Consider the following 19,282-nt stretch of genomic DNA (forward strand, 5'->3'; position numbering starts at 1 on the left):
GAGGATAAAGCAGCATACTGAGTTAGCAGATGCTTGTCTTAGTCTAGTGAGTATTCCTTGCTTTGCCTTGCCTTGCCTTTTTCCTTGCCTTGCCTTTTTCCTTTTTCCTTTCCTTTGACAGGGTTTCACTCTTGTTGCCCAGACTAGAGCACAATGGAGCGATCTCAGCTCACTGCAACCTTCATTCACCTCCAGGGTTCAAGCAATTCTTCTGCCTCAGCCTCCCGAGTAGCTGGGATTACAGGCATGAGCCACCATGCCCGGCTAATGTTTTGTATTTTTAGTAGAGATGGGGTTCACCATGTTGGTCAGACTGATCTCAAACTCCTGACCTCAGGTGATCCACCTACCTCAGCCTCCCAAAGTGCTGGGATTACAGGTGTGAGCCACTGCTCCTGGCCAGACTGAGTATTTCTTTAGGAACTGGAAATGATGGATATTCTTTGGTTTCCATCTTTTCTGTTTCTTTTCTTTTTTTTGAGACAGAGTTTTACCCTGTCGCCCAGGCTGGAATGCAGTGGCATCATCTCAGCTCACTGCAACCTCCACCTCCTGGGTTCAAGCAATTCTTGTGCCTCAGCCTCCTGAGTAGCTGGGATTACAGATGTGTGCCACCATGCCTGACTAATTTTTGTGTTTTTAGTAGAGACGGGGTTTTACTATGTTGGCCAGGCTGGTCTCGAACTCCTGACCTCAAGTGATCCACCTGCCTCAGCCTCCCAAAATGCTGGGATTACAGGCATGAGCCACCATGCTCAGCCTGCCTTCTGTCTTTTCATAAACCAGGTAAAAAATATGAAATGTAGGCGAATAGAGATGGGAAAACATTTAGATTGTTTTGATGTTACTTTTTGAGAGACTATAAAATAGAGATTAAGAGCGTAAACCTTAGAGCTAGACTGCCTGGATTCAGTTCCCAATTTTACCACTTACTGTCTGTGTGATTTTTAGGCAAGTTCCTTAACCTGAATTTCCTCATCTGCTAAATAGGAGTAACAATAACACAGTCTATCTCAGAGGGTTGTTGTGAAGATTAATTGTGAATATTCATCCTGAATTAATGTACGTGAGTGCTTAGAAACAGAACCTGACACCTAGGGTTCTGCAAGTGTTATGTATGATCATCATCATTTCTATTTTGAGTGTCGTGTGGGATTTTGTCATGCTTGAAGAATTCCTTTCAAACCTGGAATGCCCTAAAGCAGTGGTTCTCAAATTTTATTAGGCATCAGAATCACCTGAAGGGCTAGTTAAAACACACATTGCTAGACCCCCAGAGTTTCTGATTCAGCAGGTCTGAGATGAGGCCTGAGAATGAGAATTCCTAACAAGTTTCCAGGTTATGTTAATACTGCTAGTCTAAGGATCACCCTTTGAGAACCACTGCTCTAGAGAATGGCAGGACATGCAAGGGAGGAAATGTTTCCTTTGGCTTTTGTGTTGTGACAGAGCTCTTGAAACAGCAGCAGGGCTCATCCACGGTGTTGCATGAGAACACAGCAAGTGATGCAGGAGGCACTGCAAATGGTAAGCGAACTACCTAGATCCTTTTCATCAGGTTCTTGTAACGCTGTCCCTGGCAACACAGTGGTACATATAGGGAAGTGTGACCTTGAGGTCAGGCACAACTCCACCTCAAGTCTGACTTTATAGTTACTTGTATGGCAAGCTGTTTTACTGTTTCTGAGCCTCAGTTGTCTTAATCTGTAAAATGGGGACAATAATTTCTGTCTCATGAAGTACATATTAGCTCCATGTACAGAGCCATGTACAAGTACTAACATTTTCAAATACTTAGCAAATGTTAGTCCTCTTCCCTTTATAGGACTGCTGGCAGGATGGAATGAGATAGCATATGTAAAATGCTTGGCATACATTAAAGGGTACATCCCTTCCCCACCCAAATTCCTTTCCTGGAACTCCAACTTAGAAACATCTAACAAGTGGAGAACAAGATGGTCCCCAAAGTAAATTTGTGCGTTTTGTTTTCATGGTTGCTTGCCTCCTATTTTATGTGCCCTTTCTTTCTTCTGCTTCCTCTGTCTCCCTTGAGCCTTGGCACAAGCAAGGTTTCCTGTAGCTTCATCTGGCACTGAAAAGCTTCCAAGACCCCAGAAGCAGCTGTTGCAAATACAGGTGGCCTGCAGACTGCCACCTGGCCCCCTGCTCCCGTGGGAAGAGGGGAGCTAATGCATTGCACACTTCAGGGACCACTGATTGGCCTTAATTTTTGAACTCTATTTTAAAGGCAACCTTTCTCAAATTTTTTTTTCATTCTAATAAAGTTAATTCTTTCAACTGCTTTTAGATCAAAGGCACTTAGAAGAACAAGAAACTGACAGTAAAAAAGAAGATAGTAGTATGCTTTTGCCCAAAGAAACTGGAGATCTGGGAGAGGACACAGAGAGGTAACAGGAAAAGCTGGACTTTTGAAAGGATTTTAAAAATTGTATTAGTTTATATTAGTTTTTTTTCTAATATTGACAAATAAGAAATGAAAAAAGTGGTCCTCTTTCATACTATCCTAGTGGCCCCTATTCCTAAAGGGTTGCTTTTTTTTGCTTTAAAAATGTTTAATTGTGATACAATGTATATAACAAAATTTACCATCTTAACCATTTTTAAGTGCAAGGTCCAATCACATTAATAAGTATATTCACATTGTTGTGCAAGTAATGTCCCAAACCTTTTCATCTTGCAAACTGAAACTCTATACCCATTTAAAAACTCCCCATTTTCACCGGGCGCGGTGGCTCACGCCTGTAATCCCAGCACTTTGGGAGGCCGAGGCAGGCGGATGACAAGGTCAGGAGATCGAGACCATCCTGGCTAATACAGTGAAACCCCGTCTCTACTAAAAATACAAAAAATTAGCCAGGCGTGGTGGTGCGTGCCTGTAGTCCCAGCTACTCGGAGGCTGAGGCAGGAGAATGGCGTGAACCCAGGAGGCGGAGCTTGCAGTGAGCCGAGATGGTGCCACTGCACTCCAGCCTGGGCGACAAAGTGAGACTCCGTCACAAAAAAAAAAAAACAGAAAAAAACCTCCCCATTTTCTCTTCTTCCCACACCCTGGCCACCACCATTTTGCTTTTTGTTTCTGAGTTTCACTACTGTTGATACTTTACATAAGTGAAATCATACAGTATTTGTCTTTTTGTGACTGGCTTATTTTAACTTAGCATAATGTCCTCAAAGTTCATCCATGTTGTAGCATGTGTCAGCGTTTCCTTCCTTTTTAAGGTTGAGTAATATGTTTCATTTATCCAGTCATCTGTTGATGGATATTTAGGTTGATTCCACCTTTTGTTATGGTGAAGAATTCTACTGTGAACATGAGTGTACGGATATCTCTTTGAGATCCTGCTTTCAATTCTTTTGGATATATACCCAGAAATGGTATTACTGGATCATATGGTAATTCTATTTTTAATTTTTTGAGAACTGCCACACTATTTTCCATAGCAGCTGCCTCACTTTACAGTCCCACCAACAGTGCACAAGGGTTTCAGTTTCTCCATATCCTTGCCAACACTTGTTATTTTCTCTCTCTTTTTGTGGGGGTGGAAGCTTTTTTTTTTTTAAATGTAGTAGCCATCCTAATGGGTGTGAGGTGGTGCCTCACTGTAGTTTTGATTTTCCCTTCCCTAATGATTAGTGATTTTGAACATCTTTTCATATGCTTCTTGGCCATTTGTATATCTTCTTTGGAGAAATGTCTGAGTTCTTTGCTGTGTGTGTGTATGTATGTATGCATATGTGTGTGTGTATACATATATATGTATATATATGTATGATCTATATATATACAGGTATATATGTATACATATATGTATGATATCTAGATATACATATATATGTATGATCTCTCTCTCGCACACGCTCTCTCTCTCTCTATATATATATATATATATATAAATTAGAGATGGGCTCTATGTTGCCCAGGGTGAACTTGAAGTCCTAGGCTCAAGTGATCTTCCTGCCCCATCCTCCCAAGTTGCTGGGATTACAGGTGCAAGCCACCATGCCTGGCTCTTTGCCTATTTTTTAATAGGGTTATTTGTTGTTATTTTCTCTTGAGTTGTTTTTAGGGTTTTGTTTGTTTATTTTTACTTCATTTTGTTAGGCAAACACAGTTTCAGTCTCTTTCAAAACATTTTAGTTAGAGGCCTTAGAAGAGAAAATGGGGGCAGTCATCCAGACAATTCAGTCTAAAAGTACAAGGTTGCCTCAAGAAACCTGACTTTGTTCCTGATTTGGAGCTCTCTTTTTACCTGTGTTGTAGGGTAAACTACTTCAGCTCACCTCCTCTGCCTTATTATTCGGGGCCAGGACTAGGTTAAGGTGAGCTCAGGAGATACACTCCTTGGATACAAAATTTAAGGGAGCAACAAAAAACTCAGTAGTCAAGATAAGTAATATTTTAGTGCAATTTTTTTTTTTTTTTTTTTTTTTTTTTTGAGACAGAGTCCCACATTGTTGCCCAGGCTGGAGTGCAATAGGGCATGAACACCGCTCACTGCAGCCTTGACCTCCTGGCCTCAAGTGATCCTCCTGCCTCAGCCGCCAAGTAGTTGGGTCTACAGGCTCATGCCAACATGCCTAGCTAATTTTTGTATTTTTGTAGAGATGGGGTTTTTGCCATGTTGCCCAGACTGGCCTTAAACTCCTGAACTCAAGTGATCCACACACCTTGAACTCCCAAAGTGCTGGCATTACAGGGGCCGGGCACAGTGGCTCACACCTATAATCCCAGCCCTTTGGGAGGCCGAGGTGGGTGGATCACTTGAAACCAAGAGTTCGAGGCCAGCCTGGCCAACATGGCAAAACAGCGTTTCTACTAAAATTATATTTTAAAAAAATTAGCCAGGCATGGTGGCACACACCTGTAGTCCCAGCTACTCAGGAGGTTGAGGCAGGAGAATCGCTTGAACCTGGAAGGCAGAGGTTGCAATGAGCTGAGATGGTGGCAGGGCACTCCAGCCTGGGCAACAGAGCGAGATTCTGTCTCAAAAAAAAAAAAATTAAGCTCTTTTTACGTGATCAAAAGTTAGCTACTGTTATTGTTGTCTCTTCCTTTTCCAAAAGGGCCAGCAGTGCTGACCACAGATAGATGCTCCACAGATGCTCAGTCATCTCAGTGCTGTGAATGATCAATCTAGGCACCAAGCCAGAGTGGAAGATATTTTTTCAGATGGGCAGGATTTTCAGGCCTTCTTAAAATACTCTACCTTGCATCTTCTAGCCTTTTCTTGGGAAAACATGTAGGAAAGCATGTGTAGTTCTAGCCTCAGGTAGAAAACTGACTCAGTGACCTAGAATTGAGAACAGAGTCTACCATCAGACTTCGGGAAGCAGTGATCTTAATAGGTGCTGAGGCTTTTTGTCAAGGGGTTAAAGGACTGTTTTAGTGCATATTTCTTCTTTCTTTCTTTTTTCTTTTTTTCTTTCTTTTTCTTTCTTTTTTTTTTTTTTTTTTTTTTTGAGACAGAGTCTTGCTCTGTTGCCCAGGCTAGAGTGCAGATCTCGGCTCACTGCAGCTGCCACCTCCTAGGCTCAAGCTATTCCGCTGCCTCAGCCTCCCAGGTAGCTGGGATTACAGGTGCATGCGACCATGCCCAGCTGATTTTTGTATTTATAGTAGAGATGGGGTTTGACCATGCTGGCCAGGGTGGTCTCAAACTCGTAACCTCAGGTGATCCACCCACCTCGGCCTCCCAAAGTTCTGGGATTACAGGTGTGAGCCACCGCGCCCTACCAGTGCATATTTCAGTCAGATCTAAGTGACCTCTGTGACTCCAGACACAATCTCACTGAACTCTCGTTTTTTCATACGTATAGTGAAAGCACAGGTTTTAAGGTCCCTTTCTACTCTAAAGTGTTATGCATCTTTGTCAAGGGAGATGGGAAATGACTGTTGTCTCCATTCTCTTCACTTGTCCTTGAACAGAGCTCACTCTACTCTGGATGAGGACCTGGAAAGATGGCTGCAGCCACCTGAGGAGAGCATGGAGCTACAAGACCTTCCCAAGGGCTCTGAAAGGTTATTGTTCCCCAAGAGGGAATCCTTTTTCTCTTTTTTGGGAAGTGGGGCTAAGTTTTAGACTTCTTGGAGAATGAATGCCTGGTGATGGCATTACATTGATTTAGATAAGCCAGTCCTGACTCCACCTGTCTGCACTCATATTTGCCCTTCTTCCCCTGACCACCCACAGTACTCAAGATATTGATTAGCAGATTCATGTCAGTATAGACAGAGGCTTCTAAGTTTGCTGTATCTTGGCCCTGCTACCTTTGACATTTTCATCAGTCATTTGAATTAAATCAGAAAAGGCATGCTTATCAAATTTTTAGATAACACAAATCTAGGAATGAATGCTGATGTGATGAGTAATAGTCTGAGGATTCAAAATCATCTTGACAGGTGGAAATGTTAGATTCTGTAAAAGATAAAGGTCAAAGATCCAAAATTACAGAATGTGTGAGACCTGGTCTAATTGAAGTTTTCATCAGAAGCTTCTGCTCACTATAATTTTACTGAGGGCAAGAAGTATGCCTTATTTTTGTGTGCCCAGTACTGAGCCATGCATCTTGAGACACGATGAGAAGTCAAGAAATTCTTCCTGAGAAGGCATGGGCAATGACTCTGTGAGGCCTGTTTGATGAAGTGCTGAAAAGGTCAATGCAGCATTGATGCTGGATATATAGAAACATACTGTCCAGATGATGGTAATGTGCTGCTTAGAGGAGTCCTAGGACCCATGTGGGGCTCCATTCTGGGCATCACATTTTAAAAGGGATATTAACAAACACAAGAGTGTGGCCACAAATCAGTCAGAGATCTGGAAACCATGTCATACGAGAACAGCTGAAGGAGCTGAGAAGCTCAGCCTGAGAAGAGCAGATGGAATGGAGAATTTGATAGCTGCCCTCAAATACCTGAAATATTGTGAAGTAAAGAGAGTCAGCTTACTTTTCTGCCCCAGAAGACTGATTAGTGACTAGAAATTGCAGAGTAACAGATTTTTATTCAGTAAAGCACAAACCTAATAGCCACAGCTATCTGATAAAGGGAACAGCTGCCTGCCTTTACACTTACTTTAGTAATGGTTACTGCTGCTCAGGCAGTGGCTGGATGATTCCCTGTCTCGGGCATTTGAACAGGGGTGGAAGATAACCCAAAGGCCTCCTCCAACTCTTGAGCCTGTGATTCTATTAGTGGGAAAATATTAAGAGGGGAAAAATTCTTTTGACTGTAGCTGGCTTTATTTTCTCTCTCATTTTACATATTTTGTTTTGACTATCCACCACATGAAAACAGAATAATCCCTAAACAATGTTATTTTGGTTCAACCAGCATCCACCGAGCACTGACAATGTCCAAAGCACTGTGCTAGGGGCTGGAGGTACCACGAAGAGGGATAAGATGGCTCCGCCTATAAGGAGTTTCCAGTTGGGTCAAGGGGATGGTTTCTGCTTAATAGATTGACAAACGTGGTCTTAAATTTTGAGGTACTTAAATTATTTACATATTTCACTTAGGAGAGAGTTTCGGGAAATGAAGATAAGATGATAAAATAAATGATGGTTTTGAAAAGGACACCCATGAAAATTTAAGTAAAATGCCTTGTTTTTCCTTTGAGGCAATGTAGCATAGTGGTTGAAAGCAGAGTCTAGGGCAGAGTGAGTCTGAGGTCAGATTCCAGCTCTAGGAATTATTAGGTGTGTAATTTAACTTCTGTGTGCCTCAGTTTCCTCATTGCTTAATGGGGATGGCAGTGGTAACTACCTTATATACTTATGATAATTAAATGAGTTAAATTATAGCACTTAAACCAATGCCTGGTCCATAGAGAACACTCTTGTTAGTGCTAGCTATTATATGGTTTTTTGTTTGTTTGTTTGTTTTGTTTTGAGTACAGTCCTATTTTCTTGGCTGTTGTGCATATGTTTTGATTCCCCAAATCGTTGTTACAGGGAGATAAATATCAAAGATCAAGAAGTTGGTGAAGACAAGAGAAAAAGGGAAGATAGCATCACGCCAGAGAGAAGGAAATCAGAGAGTGTTTTAGGGACTTCTGAAGAAGGTATGAATTAATGAGTATTTATAATGTAGTCTGTAGTCCTTAGGCTTTGATGTGCATCAAAGTTATTTAGAAATGTTTCCCAGATGCTATACATAATCCTCCTGCCTTTGATAATTTATTTTTCCCTGCAGTTCAGCCCAGGTATTCTGTTAATTGCCAATCATAGCTTTATCACAAAAACAGTAATAACATCCAATTCTATTTCCAAAGCAAGCTTTTGCCCAGTCTCATCATCATTATCTTGCACATTGCCTGGAGAGACATTTGCTTCTTTTTTTTTTTTTTTTTAGACAGTTTCACTCTTGTTGCCCAGGCTGGAGCGCAGTGGCACGATCTCAGCTCATCGCAACCTCCGCCTCCTGGGTTCAAGTGATTCCCCTGCCTCAGCCTCCCCAGTAGCTGAGATTGTAGGTGCGCGCCACCACGCCCAGCTAATTTTTGTGTTTTTAGTAGAGACGGGGTTTCACCATGTTGGCCAAGATGATCTCAATCTCTTGACCTCAGGTGATCTGCCCACCTCGGCCTCTCAAAGTGCTGGGATTACAGGCGTGAGCCACTGCATCCAGCCAGTGTTTTGCTTCTAATTGTCCAACGTCTTCAAAAGAGTTTTAAATTTAGCTCACATAGATGCTTCAAAATCCAATAAGAAATCACATTTATGGACTTTAAATGGAGTCTACAAGTAATGTAAAAATTATAAATTAACCTTAATTTTAAAACTATTTTGATAGAGCTTGAAGGCTTCTGATATGCCCTTTACAATGATGCTTTCCCATATTTAAGTTCTTCCTACTTAGGGAAGTAAGAGACATTAACTCTTTCAGATCATCTGGTATTCCTTTCATCCCGTCCTGATTTCCTACTCATTCTCCCCATCTCTGCCCTGCTTTGTGCCCCAGAATGCTGACCCTAGTGGACTGTATCTCCTGGACTTCCTGTTTGCCAATGACAGGCCCCAGCAGAAGATTAAGGGGGCTAGAGAGAAGTTGGGGTATTACTTTGCCTCCCTGCTTACTTCAGCACCTTGTACCTGGTAGAAGTGGTGTCCCTCCACAAGTGCGGCTTCTGTAGGCAGCCCATTCATCCCAATTCCAGCTCTCATTAGGCTCTGGTAACTGACCTCTTATCTCCAACACTCAGTTCCTTCAGACTTAGGCTTCCCACTGCTGCTAATCACTGGATGCCTTGACATTCCTTGTTTGTTCCCTTAACTCTAAATAAACCTCTGTATGTAGTCACTTCATTAAGGATCTTTATTTGAACCAGCCATGGGTACATTCTGTTTCCTCCAGAACCCTGACTGCAACAGGGCCTAGAGCGTGTAGACATTTAGCTATTAATAGTATTGATTTCACTGAGAAGATAATACAGGGACTTTGTGAATTAGTGTCATTAGTGTCCATTGCTGTGGCAGAAAACTATAGAATGTTAGGAGGGGAACCCATTAACTGTGTTTTTAGAAAGAGTCTATCTGGCAGAATATAACAACCATTGTAGGTAAAACAGTCTACCCTAAATGAGAGGGAGCACTAATATGAATACTGGCACCCTTTGACCTAGAAAATAATCATGTTGTTTTTTCCTTCCTCTTATATTTCATCAAGATGAACTAAAACCTTGTTTTTGGAAGCGACTAGGTTGGTCCGAATCATCCAGGTAATGAGATACGAGATGTTTGTAGATCAAAAGTCATATTTATAGACAACAGAAGCAGAATTAAAAACATTTACCAGTGTCTAAATACACATTAATGACAAAGACTTGAATTTAGACAAACTCGCTCAATGTTTAAAATGTTAGTGTTTATAGTTAATTAAAATGTAAAGTGAAATTAATGCCAACTTTGATTAAATAAGTGATAGAGTCAGCATAAGAACAGTTTTAGGCCGGGCACGGTGGCTCACGCCTGTAATTCCAACACTTTGGGAGGCCTAGGTGGGCAGATCACCTGAGGTCAGGAGTTCAAGACCAGCCTGGCCAACATGGTGAAACCCCGTCTCTACTACAAATACAAAAATTAGCAGGGCATAGTGGCAGGTGCCTGTAATCCCAGCTACTTGGGAGGCTGAGGCAGGAGAATCACTTGAACCCAGGAGGCAGAGGTTGCAGTGAGCCGAGATCAAGCCATTACACTCCACCTGGGGAACAAGAGCAAGACTCTGTCTCAAAAAAAAAGAACAGTTTTAATATGGAGAGAATACAGAAGATGCTGCCGTGAATTGCTTTTTCGTCATTTTGCCTTTCCATGACACACTGTTGGTCATAATCGCCCTTGATTATAAAGACCAAAATCCCTTTCCCTTGAATTTGAGTAGAAAGAAGATGTGGTTTGTGTCTTTAAAAAACATACACACCAACTTGAAACTTCCTTTTTTGTTCTTTAAAAAACATGTGCATAGGATAATCGTGCTGGATCAGAGTGACTTGTCAGACTGACTGTAATTGGATCGTAGATGGACTCCTGGCCTGAGTTTTAAGTGTCCTGGTTGTGAGCTCCTTTCTTCTCTTTCTGCTTCAGTTGCTATCAGGGCAGCAGTTCCAGTTCTGTAAGTCTCCCTTTGTTCAGCTGCCACAATGGACATCATCGTTTGGCCCTCTCTGTTAGCAGCACATTCAACCATTTGTTTTCAGTCAGATTTCTGAAAAGTGAGAGGTAGTTTTGATTGTAAAAATTTTTGGTTGTGCCTAGAATGGCTTTGGTTTTGTTGATGTTAATTTTCAAAAACTTTAACTCTTGTTATATAATAAAATGTTTACTTTTAATAACAGATTTCGCTGTGTAAGATGTATTTCTGAATTTGAGTTGTTGGGAGTTGTGGGGAGAACTGCCACCCAAAGAGGCTTCAATTTCTGACAAATATGCAACTACTGCTACCACCCATTATACATACTGGTACCAGTCATCTGTGTCTCATAACAGAACTACAGCTGAGAGTGCCATATTTCCATTCCAGCTAGAATTGGCTCACACAATCAAAGTATAGGTAGTGGCCAGATGTGGTGGTTCACGTCTATAATCCCAGCACTTTGGGAGGCCAAGGCAGGAGGATTGCTTGAGCCCAGGAATTCGAGACTGGCCTAGGTAACAGAGGGAGTTCCCTGTCACTATAAAAAATTAAAAAATTAGGCAGACATGATGGTGCATGTCTATAGTCCTAGCTACTTACAAGGCTCAGGTGGGACGATCACTTGAGCCCAGGAGGTTGAGGCTGCAGTGAGCTGTGATTATACCACTGCACTCCAGCTTGGGTGCAGAGTGAGACCCTGTCTCCAAAAAAAAAAAAAAAAAAGTAAGTACAGGTAGCAATAAAGTCCTAAGATAGTTTGAACTCGTTAAGGTGAACAAATATTATCTCCATCTATTTTGTATTGTACCACTAAGATCATAGCATTGTCTCTAATTTAGCCTGTTGTGACCACTGGCCAGATGCACATGTGCAGTTTTTTTTGTTTTTTGTTTTTATTTTTGTTTGGAGACACAGTCGCTCTGTCACCCAGGCTTGAGTACAGTGGTGCGATCTTGGCTCACTGCAACCACCAACTCCCGGATTCAAGCGATTCCCCTGCCTCAGCCTCCTGAGTACCTGGGACTACAGGCGCATGCCACCACACTCGGCTAATTTTTTGTATTTTTAGTAGAGATGGGGTTTCACCGTGTTAGGCAGGATGGTCTCAATCTCCTGACCTCATGATCCGCCTCCCTCGGCCTTGCAAAGTGCTGGGATTACAGGCGTGAGGCCTGGCCATGCAGATTTTTTATATACCTTCACCAACCTCCAGTTTGGAATCTTCATGATGAATAAAAACATTTTACTTTCTTTTTTTTTGAGACAGAGTCTCACTCTGTTGCCCAGGCTGGAGTACAGTGGTACCGTCTTAGCTCACTACAACCTCTACCTCCTGGGTTCAAGTGATTCTTGTGCCTCAGCTTCCCGGGTAGCTGGGATTACAGGTGTGCACTCTCACAGTACACACTATCACACCCAGCTAATTTTTGTATTTCCAGTAGAGACGGAGTTTCACCACATTGGCCAGGCTGGTCTCGAACTTCTGACCTCAAATGATCCGCCTGCCTTGGCCTCCCAAAGTGCTGGGATTACAAGCGTGAGCCACTGTGCCTGGCCATGAATAAAAACATTTTCTTAGAAGCTATGTGCTGTTGTGCAGTACTAGTCAGCTAACATTTTATTATTCTGTCTTGGTGAGTAAATAGTAGGTCTTTTGTTTGTGAAAACTGAATAGTTCTTATTGTAGATGGTTATATTCATACTTCTTTGCACTCAGAAATTTTAGCCTGCACAGATAAAATGAGAAGGTATAAATCTATCTGACCATTTTAAAGTAAGGAAACAGTTGCTTGCTGTTGTAACCAGAGGAAAAAACACCCAAAAATGAATTAGTTTATAAATAATACTAGGTGAAGAAAAGTTTGGTTTTCTTTTTTTTTTTTTTTTTTTTTTTTTGAGACGGAGTCTCGCTCTGTCGCCTAGGCTGGAGTGCAGTGGCCGGATCTCAGCTCACTGCAAGCTCCGCCTCCCGGGTTCACGCCATTCTCCTGCCTCAGCCTCCAGAGTAGCTGGGACTACAGGCACCCGCCACCTCGCCCGGCTAGTTTTTTGTATTTTTTAGTAGAGACGGGGTTTCACCGGGTTAGCCAGGATGGTCTCGATCTCCTGACCTTGTGATCCGCCCGTCTCGGCCTCCCAAACTGCTGGGATTATAGGCTTGAGCCACCGCGCCCGGCAAAAGTTTGGTTTTCTTAGAGGCAGGATCTCACTTTGTTGCCTAGGCTGGAGTGCAGTGGCACAATCATGGCTCACTGCAGCCTTGAACTCCTGGACTCAAGTGATCCTTCCACCTCAGCCTCCTAAGTAGCTCGGACTACAGACATGGGCCACCACACCTGACTTTTTTTTTTTTTTTTTGAGATGGAATCTCTCTGTTATCACCTGGTCTGGAGTGCAATGGCATGATCTCGGCTCACTGCAACCTCTGCCTCCCAGGTTCCAGCAATTCTCCTGCCTCAGCCTCCCAAGTACCTGGGATTACAGGTGCCTGCTACCACGCCTGGCGAATTTTTGTATTTTTAGTAGAGATGGGGTTTCACCATGTTGGTCAGGCTGATCTCGAACTCCTGACCTCAGGTGATCCACCTGCCTTGGCCTCCCAAAGTGCTGGGATTACAGGTGTGAGCCACTGTGTGCACCTGGATTTTTTAAAACAATTTTTAGGAGAGATAAAGTCTCCCTACGTTGCCAGGTTGGTCTGAAACTCCTGGGTCAAGTGATCCTCCTGCCTCAGCTTCCCAAAGTGCTGGGATTACAGGTGCGAGCCACTGCTCCTGGCCTGGATGAAGAAAATTTAAAGGATACAAGGATTTAAAATACACCATCTTCCTCTCATAAAACGTATTCTAATCGATGAGACAAAACCAACATATGTACAAATGTAAGGACCAATAATAGACATATCAGGATAAATGATGAGCTATATTATGATGGCATTAATTATTAGTATTCATAAAGGCTACAAGTCCTAGTATACAAGTTCCTGCTGATAAGGACTGTAATCTCCTTTATTCAAAGTAGACTCTTCTGTCTGGCCAGTGACTGTAATATTGGCCAATATTAACATTTATAATATTGGCAGGTATTATTTATTGGTTATAGAGCAACTGTGATGTGCCAGTTACCTTATAAACATTAATCCTTTTCTTGCACATAGCAGTCCCACTGTGTTTTCTTTTCTTTTCTTTTTTCTTTTCTTTCAGATGGAGTCTCACTCTGTCACCCAGGCTGGAGTGTAATGGCACAATCTCGGCTCACTGCAACCTCTGCCTCCTGGATTCAAGCAGTTCTCTCACCTCAGCCTCTGGAGTAGTTGGGATTACAGGTGCATGCCAGCACACCCAGCTAATTTTTGTATTTTTAGTAGAGATGGGGTTTCACCATGTTGACCAGGCTGGTCTTGAACTCCTGACCTCAAGTGATCCACCTGCCTGGGCCTCCCAAAGTGCTGGGATTACAGGCATGAGCCACCGTGCCCAGCTACTGTGTTTCTTTAGTATGCGTCTTCTCCCACTCTCATCATCTATTTCAGACTTCCATCCTTCACTTTGCATAAACTCTTAACAGATGACTTTACCTCCAACTTTACAGAAAAAATAGAAGCCATCAGATGGGAATGAACTCAGCTGCCTGCCACCAAACCAAAACTACTAACATGGCCACATCTATCTGTGTAGAACAAAACAACAGTTGTAGGTGAACCAGTCTGCCCTGCACTAGAGATGGACTTATTCTACACCTATTCTTTTCACTTTCCTTCCTGTTATACTGAAGGAGGTGTCTCTCTTCCTGTCCTTGGCCAATATCATCTTTTTTCCACTCAGGGTTATCTTTCCCAGGTTATCATTTCTCTTTTTAGTAGCTTCAACCCACCCCTCATTTTTTTTGAGACAGAGTTTCACCATGTTGCCCAAGCTGGACTCAAACTCCTGAGGTCGAGTAATCCTCCTACCTCAGTTTCCCAAGGTGCTGGGACTACAGGCTCTTGTCACTGAGCCTGGCTTCTTCTTTTCTTTTCATCAGCATTAACACACTTGGATTTTCCTATCTTTAAAAAGCATTTCCTGGATCTCACCTAGTTTTCCAGCTACTGTCTCATCTCTCTACTCCCATTGCAACAAGAGTTCTTGAGAGAGTTGTCTACACCTGCTATCTTTAGTGCCTTACCTCCCACTACCTCCTCAGCCCATTAGAATCTGAATTCTACTTCCATTCTCTAGCAGTCATTTAAGATCACAGTGACACAGAGCCGGGCGCCGTGGCTCACGCCTGTAATCCCAATACTTTGGGAGACCAAGGCAGGTAAATCACCTGAGGTCAGGAGTTTGAGATCAGCCTGGCCAACATGGCAAAACCCTGTTTCTACCAAAAATACAAAAAAATGAGCTGGGTGTGGTTGTGCATACCTGTAATCCCAGCTACTCAGGAGGCTGAGGCAGGAGGATCGCTTGAACCCAGGAGGTGGAGGTTGCAGTGAGCTGAGATCCTGCCACTGCACTCCAGCCTGGGCAACAGAGCTTGACGGTGTCTAAAAGAAAAAGAAAAAATGAAAAAAATCACAGTGACTCTTACTCCTAAATCTGATGGACACTTTGGCCTCCTTGTCATTTGCTCTTTACCTATTCCCTTGGCTTTCCTGATGTCACACTCTGGTTTTCCTTCTATCTCTGTTGATTACTCCACCTCAGCCTCCTTTGGAGGTTCCACCTCTATCTTTTCTCACTGCAAGTTCTTCTCCTAAGAGACCTTGTTCACTCCCATGGCTTCAGTTAGTGTCTATGTATATATACTGACAGCTCCCAGATTTGTGTTGTAGTCTAGGACTAGATTTCTCTTCTTAGCTCATATTACTACCCATATGTTTGATGTCTCCATTTGGACTGAACTCATAGTCTTAACTTTCTCCACCTCCAGCATTCCCCTTCCAATCAGTGGTATTGCTGTCCAGTCAGCCACTCAAACCAGAAACCCAGGAGTCATCCTTGACTCTTCTCCCATTCCTTTACTCCTTACATAAAAAAAAAAAAAAAAAAAAAAAAATCAGGCCGGGTGCTTTGGCTCATATCTGTAATCCTAGCACTTTGAGGGGCCAAGGTGGGGGTATTGCTTGAGGCCAGGAGTTTGAGACCAACCTGGTCAACATAGCAAGACCCTGTTTCTATAAAATATTTAAAAATTAGCCAGGTGTGGTGGCATGCGCCTGTAGTCCTAGCTACTCGAGAGGCTGAGACAGGAGGATTGCCTGACCCTAGGAGTTCAATGCTGCAGTGACCCATGATTGTGCTACTGTACTCTAGCCTTGGCAACAGAGCAGGACACTGTCTCAAAAAAAAAAAAAAAAAAAAAAAAAATCAATCATTGGCAATGCACAGTGGTGCACACCTGTAGTCCCAGCTATTCAAGAGGCCTCCAAAATCTATGTCCTTTATGCCCATTTCTTTCCATTTCTATTGCCACTGCACTAATCCAGACTATAATTAATTCCTCCCTGGACTATTGCAACAGCCTCCTGAAGTGGCTGCTTCCATTCAGTCTCACATTCAACAGATATTTTTTGAATGACTCCTATGTTCCACGTACTACTTTAGGTGCCGGGGTGATAGCGAACAAAGCAGAGTCCCTGCTGTCCTGGAGTTAAATGAACAAATGGTAAAAGCTATGAAGAAAACAAATAGGTTAAAGTGATAATTGGGTCGGGGAGCAACTTAACATTAGCTAGGGCTATTCAAGGGAAAGTTGCTCTGAAGAAGTGACCCTTGGCCGGGCGCGGTGGCTCAAGCCTGTAATCCCAGCACTTTGGGAGGCCGAGACAGGCGGATCACGAGGTCAGGAGATCGAGACCATCCTGGCTAACACGGTGAAACCCCGTCTCTACTAAAAAAATACAAAAAACTAGCCGGGCGAGGTGGCGGGCGCCTGTAGTCCCAGCTACTCGGGAGGCTAAGGCAGGAGAATGGCATGAACCCGGGAGGCGGAGCTTGCTGTGAGCCGAGATCCGGCCTCTGCACTCCAGCCTGGGTGACAGAGCGAGACTCTGTCTCAAAAAAAAGAATTAAAAAAAAAAAAAAGAAGTGACCCTTGAGCGTTGATTGGAATGATGACAAGGAGCCAGTCTTGTGACTCTGGGAGATGAACATGCCAGCAAGGGAATGGCAAGTGCAAGGCCCCACAGGAAACACCAAATTAGAGCAGCAGAAGGCCGGTGTGGTGGTGGAGGGTAATCCGGGGGGAGGCTGGTAGAGTAGAATAACCTGTAGGGAGGCTGATAGGAGACGAAGTGAGGCTGGAGACTGAGGAGGGTAATTATAGACCATGGCAAAAAGTGGAAATCCAGTGGAAGGTTCTAAGTAAGGGGACGGAGTGGGGTAAAACAAACTGAGCTACATTTTTTAAAGATTTCTTTAATACTCTCTCTTCTCTACTTTTTCTCTACAATGATCTTTTTATCATGAAAAAATAATTGTTTTATTTCCTTGTTAAGATCTTTGCCCATAGCTCTTAGACATAACTGGATTCCTCTCAGTTCTTCAAATACATCATGGCACATGCTGTTCTCCCTGCCCAGAATGTCCTTCCTCATAGGGACCTCATTTTTCAGTTCTTAAGTTATTTACACTTCACTTCCTCGGGGAGTTTTCCTGAAGTCTATGAACCTTAGAGTAGGTTAGGGCCCTCTGTAAGATTTTTCGTTGCCTGCCCTCTCCCTGCCAACACACATAACCACTTTTTTTTGTTTGTTTATTTCTGAGATGGAGTCTTGCTCTGCCGTCCAGGCTTGAGTGCAGTGCCACAATCTCGACTCACTGCAACCTCCACCTCCTGGGTTCAAGCGATTCTTCTGTCTTAGCCTCCCAAGTAGCTGGAACCACAGGCACGTGCCACCACACCCGGCTAATTTTTCGTATTTTTAGTAGAGACAGGGCTTCACCATGTTAGCCAGGATAGTCTCGATCTCCTGACCTCATGATCCACTAGCCTTGACCTCCCAAAGTGCTGGGATTACAGGCATGAGCCACTGCGCCCAGCCCATAACCACATTTTCATTTCATAGCATATAGCACACTTAAAAGCCAATAGAATGTTCTACCACCACCTGTGGAACTTACATACAACTGTAAGTTCCACAAGGCCAGGGATCATGTCTGGGTTGTTCATTGAGGTATCCCCAGCTCCTGGCACAGAATCTGCACATATTAGGTGCTCAACAAATATTTGTTAACTGAGTATTTTTAATCTTCACAATAACACTAAAAGTTGGATATTATTATCACTACTTACAAAAGAAGAGACTACCCAAAGAGGGTTCCATGACCTTCCCAAGATCATACTAAACATTAATTTGCATACTTACAGTAAAACACAGTAGCTTATGTTGGGGTGTCAGACAAGCAAACCCTGCCTCAGCCCTTCCACCAACAGCTTACCCTGAGATTATAGTTTAAGAGTGCCCTAAGCAAAGTTTCAGGATTGTGAAAGTGAACCAAGGGCCAACTTCAAGTTAAAACTTACTGCTATGGTTTGAATGTTTATCCTCTTGAAACTCAGGTTGAAATTGAATCCCAGTGCAACAGTATTAGGAAGTGGGCCTTCAAGAGGTGACTGGGTCATGAGCACTCAATCCTCTTGAATGTATTAACCCATTAATGGATTAATGGGTTATCATGGAAGTTGACTAGTTATAAAAGCCACTTTGGTTCTCTCTTGTGACCCCCTTTTGCCCTGTGATGCCTTCTGCCATGTTATGATGCAACAAAAAGGCCCTCACCAGATGTGGCCTCTTGACCTTGGAATTCCCAGCATCCAGAATTGTAAGAAATACAATTTTTTCCTTTTTTTTTTTTTTTTGAGACAGTCTCACTCTGTCACCCAGGCTGGAGTGCAGTGGCGCTATCTCGGCTCACTGCAACCTCCACCTCCCAGGTTCAAGTGATTCTCCTACCTCAGCCTCGTAAGTAGCTGGGATTACAGATGTGTGCCATCATGCCTGGCTAGTTTTTGTATTTTTAGTAGAGACGGGGTTTCACTATACTGGCCAGGCTGGTCTCAAACTCCTGACCTCAAGTGATCCGCTTGCCTTGGCCTCCCAAAGTGCTGGGATTACAGGCATGAGGCACCGTACCTGGTCAAATGCACCTTTTTATTGCCTATACAGGGCAGATAGCTCTCCCTGCCATCTCCCAACTGGATGTGCTACTACCAAGGTCCAAGTTGGTTAGGGGCAGGTCTCCTGACTCCTACATTTCTTCTTCTTCTTCTTCTTCTTCTTCTTCTTTTTTTAATAAATAACCCAGTCTTAGGTTTCTATTATAGCAACAGAAAGCAGACTGACACTGTCATGACATGTCCTTTATGAACTTCACCCCAATCTCCATATCTATTCTATGGGTTTTGTGCCAAGTTTTTAGAATGTACTAAGTCCTTCAAGATGAGAAAGCAGAGAGAATATGTAGCAAGTTCTAGACCCACAGATGATTTATAAACATTGGTTCACTGTTGAATGAAATTACTAGAGTACCCTTGGAAACTTTGCATTATTAGAAATTTTCAGAATAAGGCCGGGCACAGTGGCTCATGCCTGTAATCCCAGCACTCTGGGAGGCCAAGTCAGGTGGATCACCTGAGGTCGGGAGT

The 19,282-nt window shown here is 43.1% G+C and overlaps 1 protein-coding gene across 4 annotated transcripts in view; it reads left to right on the forward strand.

Moving 5' to 3' along the window:
• The window catches only part of TEX14 (testis expressed 14, intercellular bridge forming factor), a 143,382-nt gene extending 132,530 nt beyond the window's left edge, over positions 1 to 10,852 (forward strand). For all 4 annotated transcript variants that reach the window (XM_025361598.1, XM_025361600.1, XM_025361601.1 and 1 more), the window contains 6 exons: positions 1,450 to 1,527; positions 2,309 to 2,408; positions 5,948 to 6,040; positions 7,975 to 8,084; positions 9,689 to 9,740; positions 10,484 to 10,852. In XM_025361598.1, coding sequence (XP_025217383.1) covers positions 1,450 to 1,527; positions 2,309 to 2,408; positions 5,948 to 6,040; positions 7,975 to 8,084; positions 9,689 to 9,740; positions 10,484 to 10,520 — 470 coding nt within the window. In that variant the 3' untranslated portion in view covers positions 10,521 to 10,852. The remainder of the gene's footprint in view (positions 1 to 1,449; positions 1,528 to 2,308; positions 2,409 to 5,947; positions 6,041 to 7,974; positions 8,085 to 9,688; positions 9,741 to 10,483) is intronic.
• Positions 10,853 to 19,282: the final 8,430 nt, after the last annotated feature.

This window comes from Theropithecus gelada, chromosome 16 (genome assembly GCF_003255815.1).
Source record: "Theropithecus gelada isolate Dixy chromosome 16, Tgel_1.0, whole genome shotgun sequence".
Classification (NCBI taxonomy): Eukaryota; Metazoa; Chordata; class Mammalia; order Primates; family Cercopithecidae; genus Theropithecus; species Theropithecus gelada.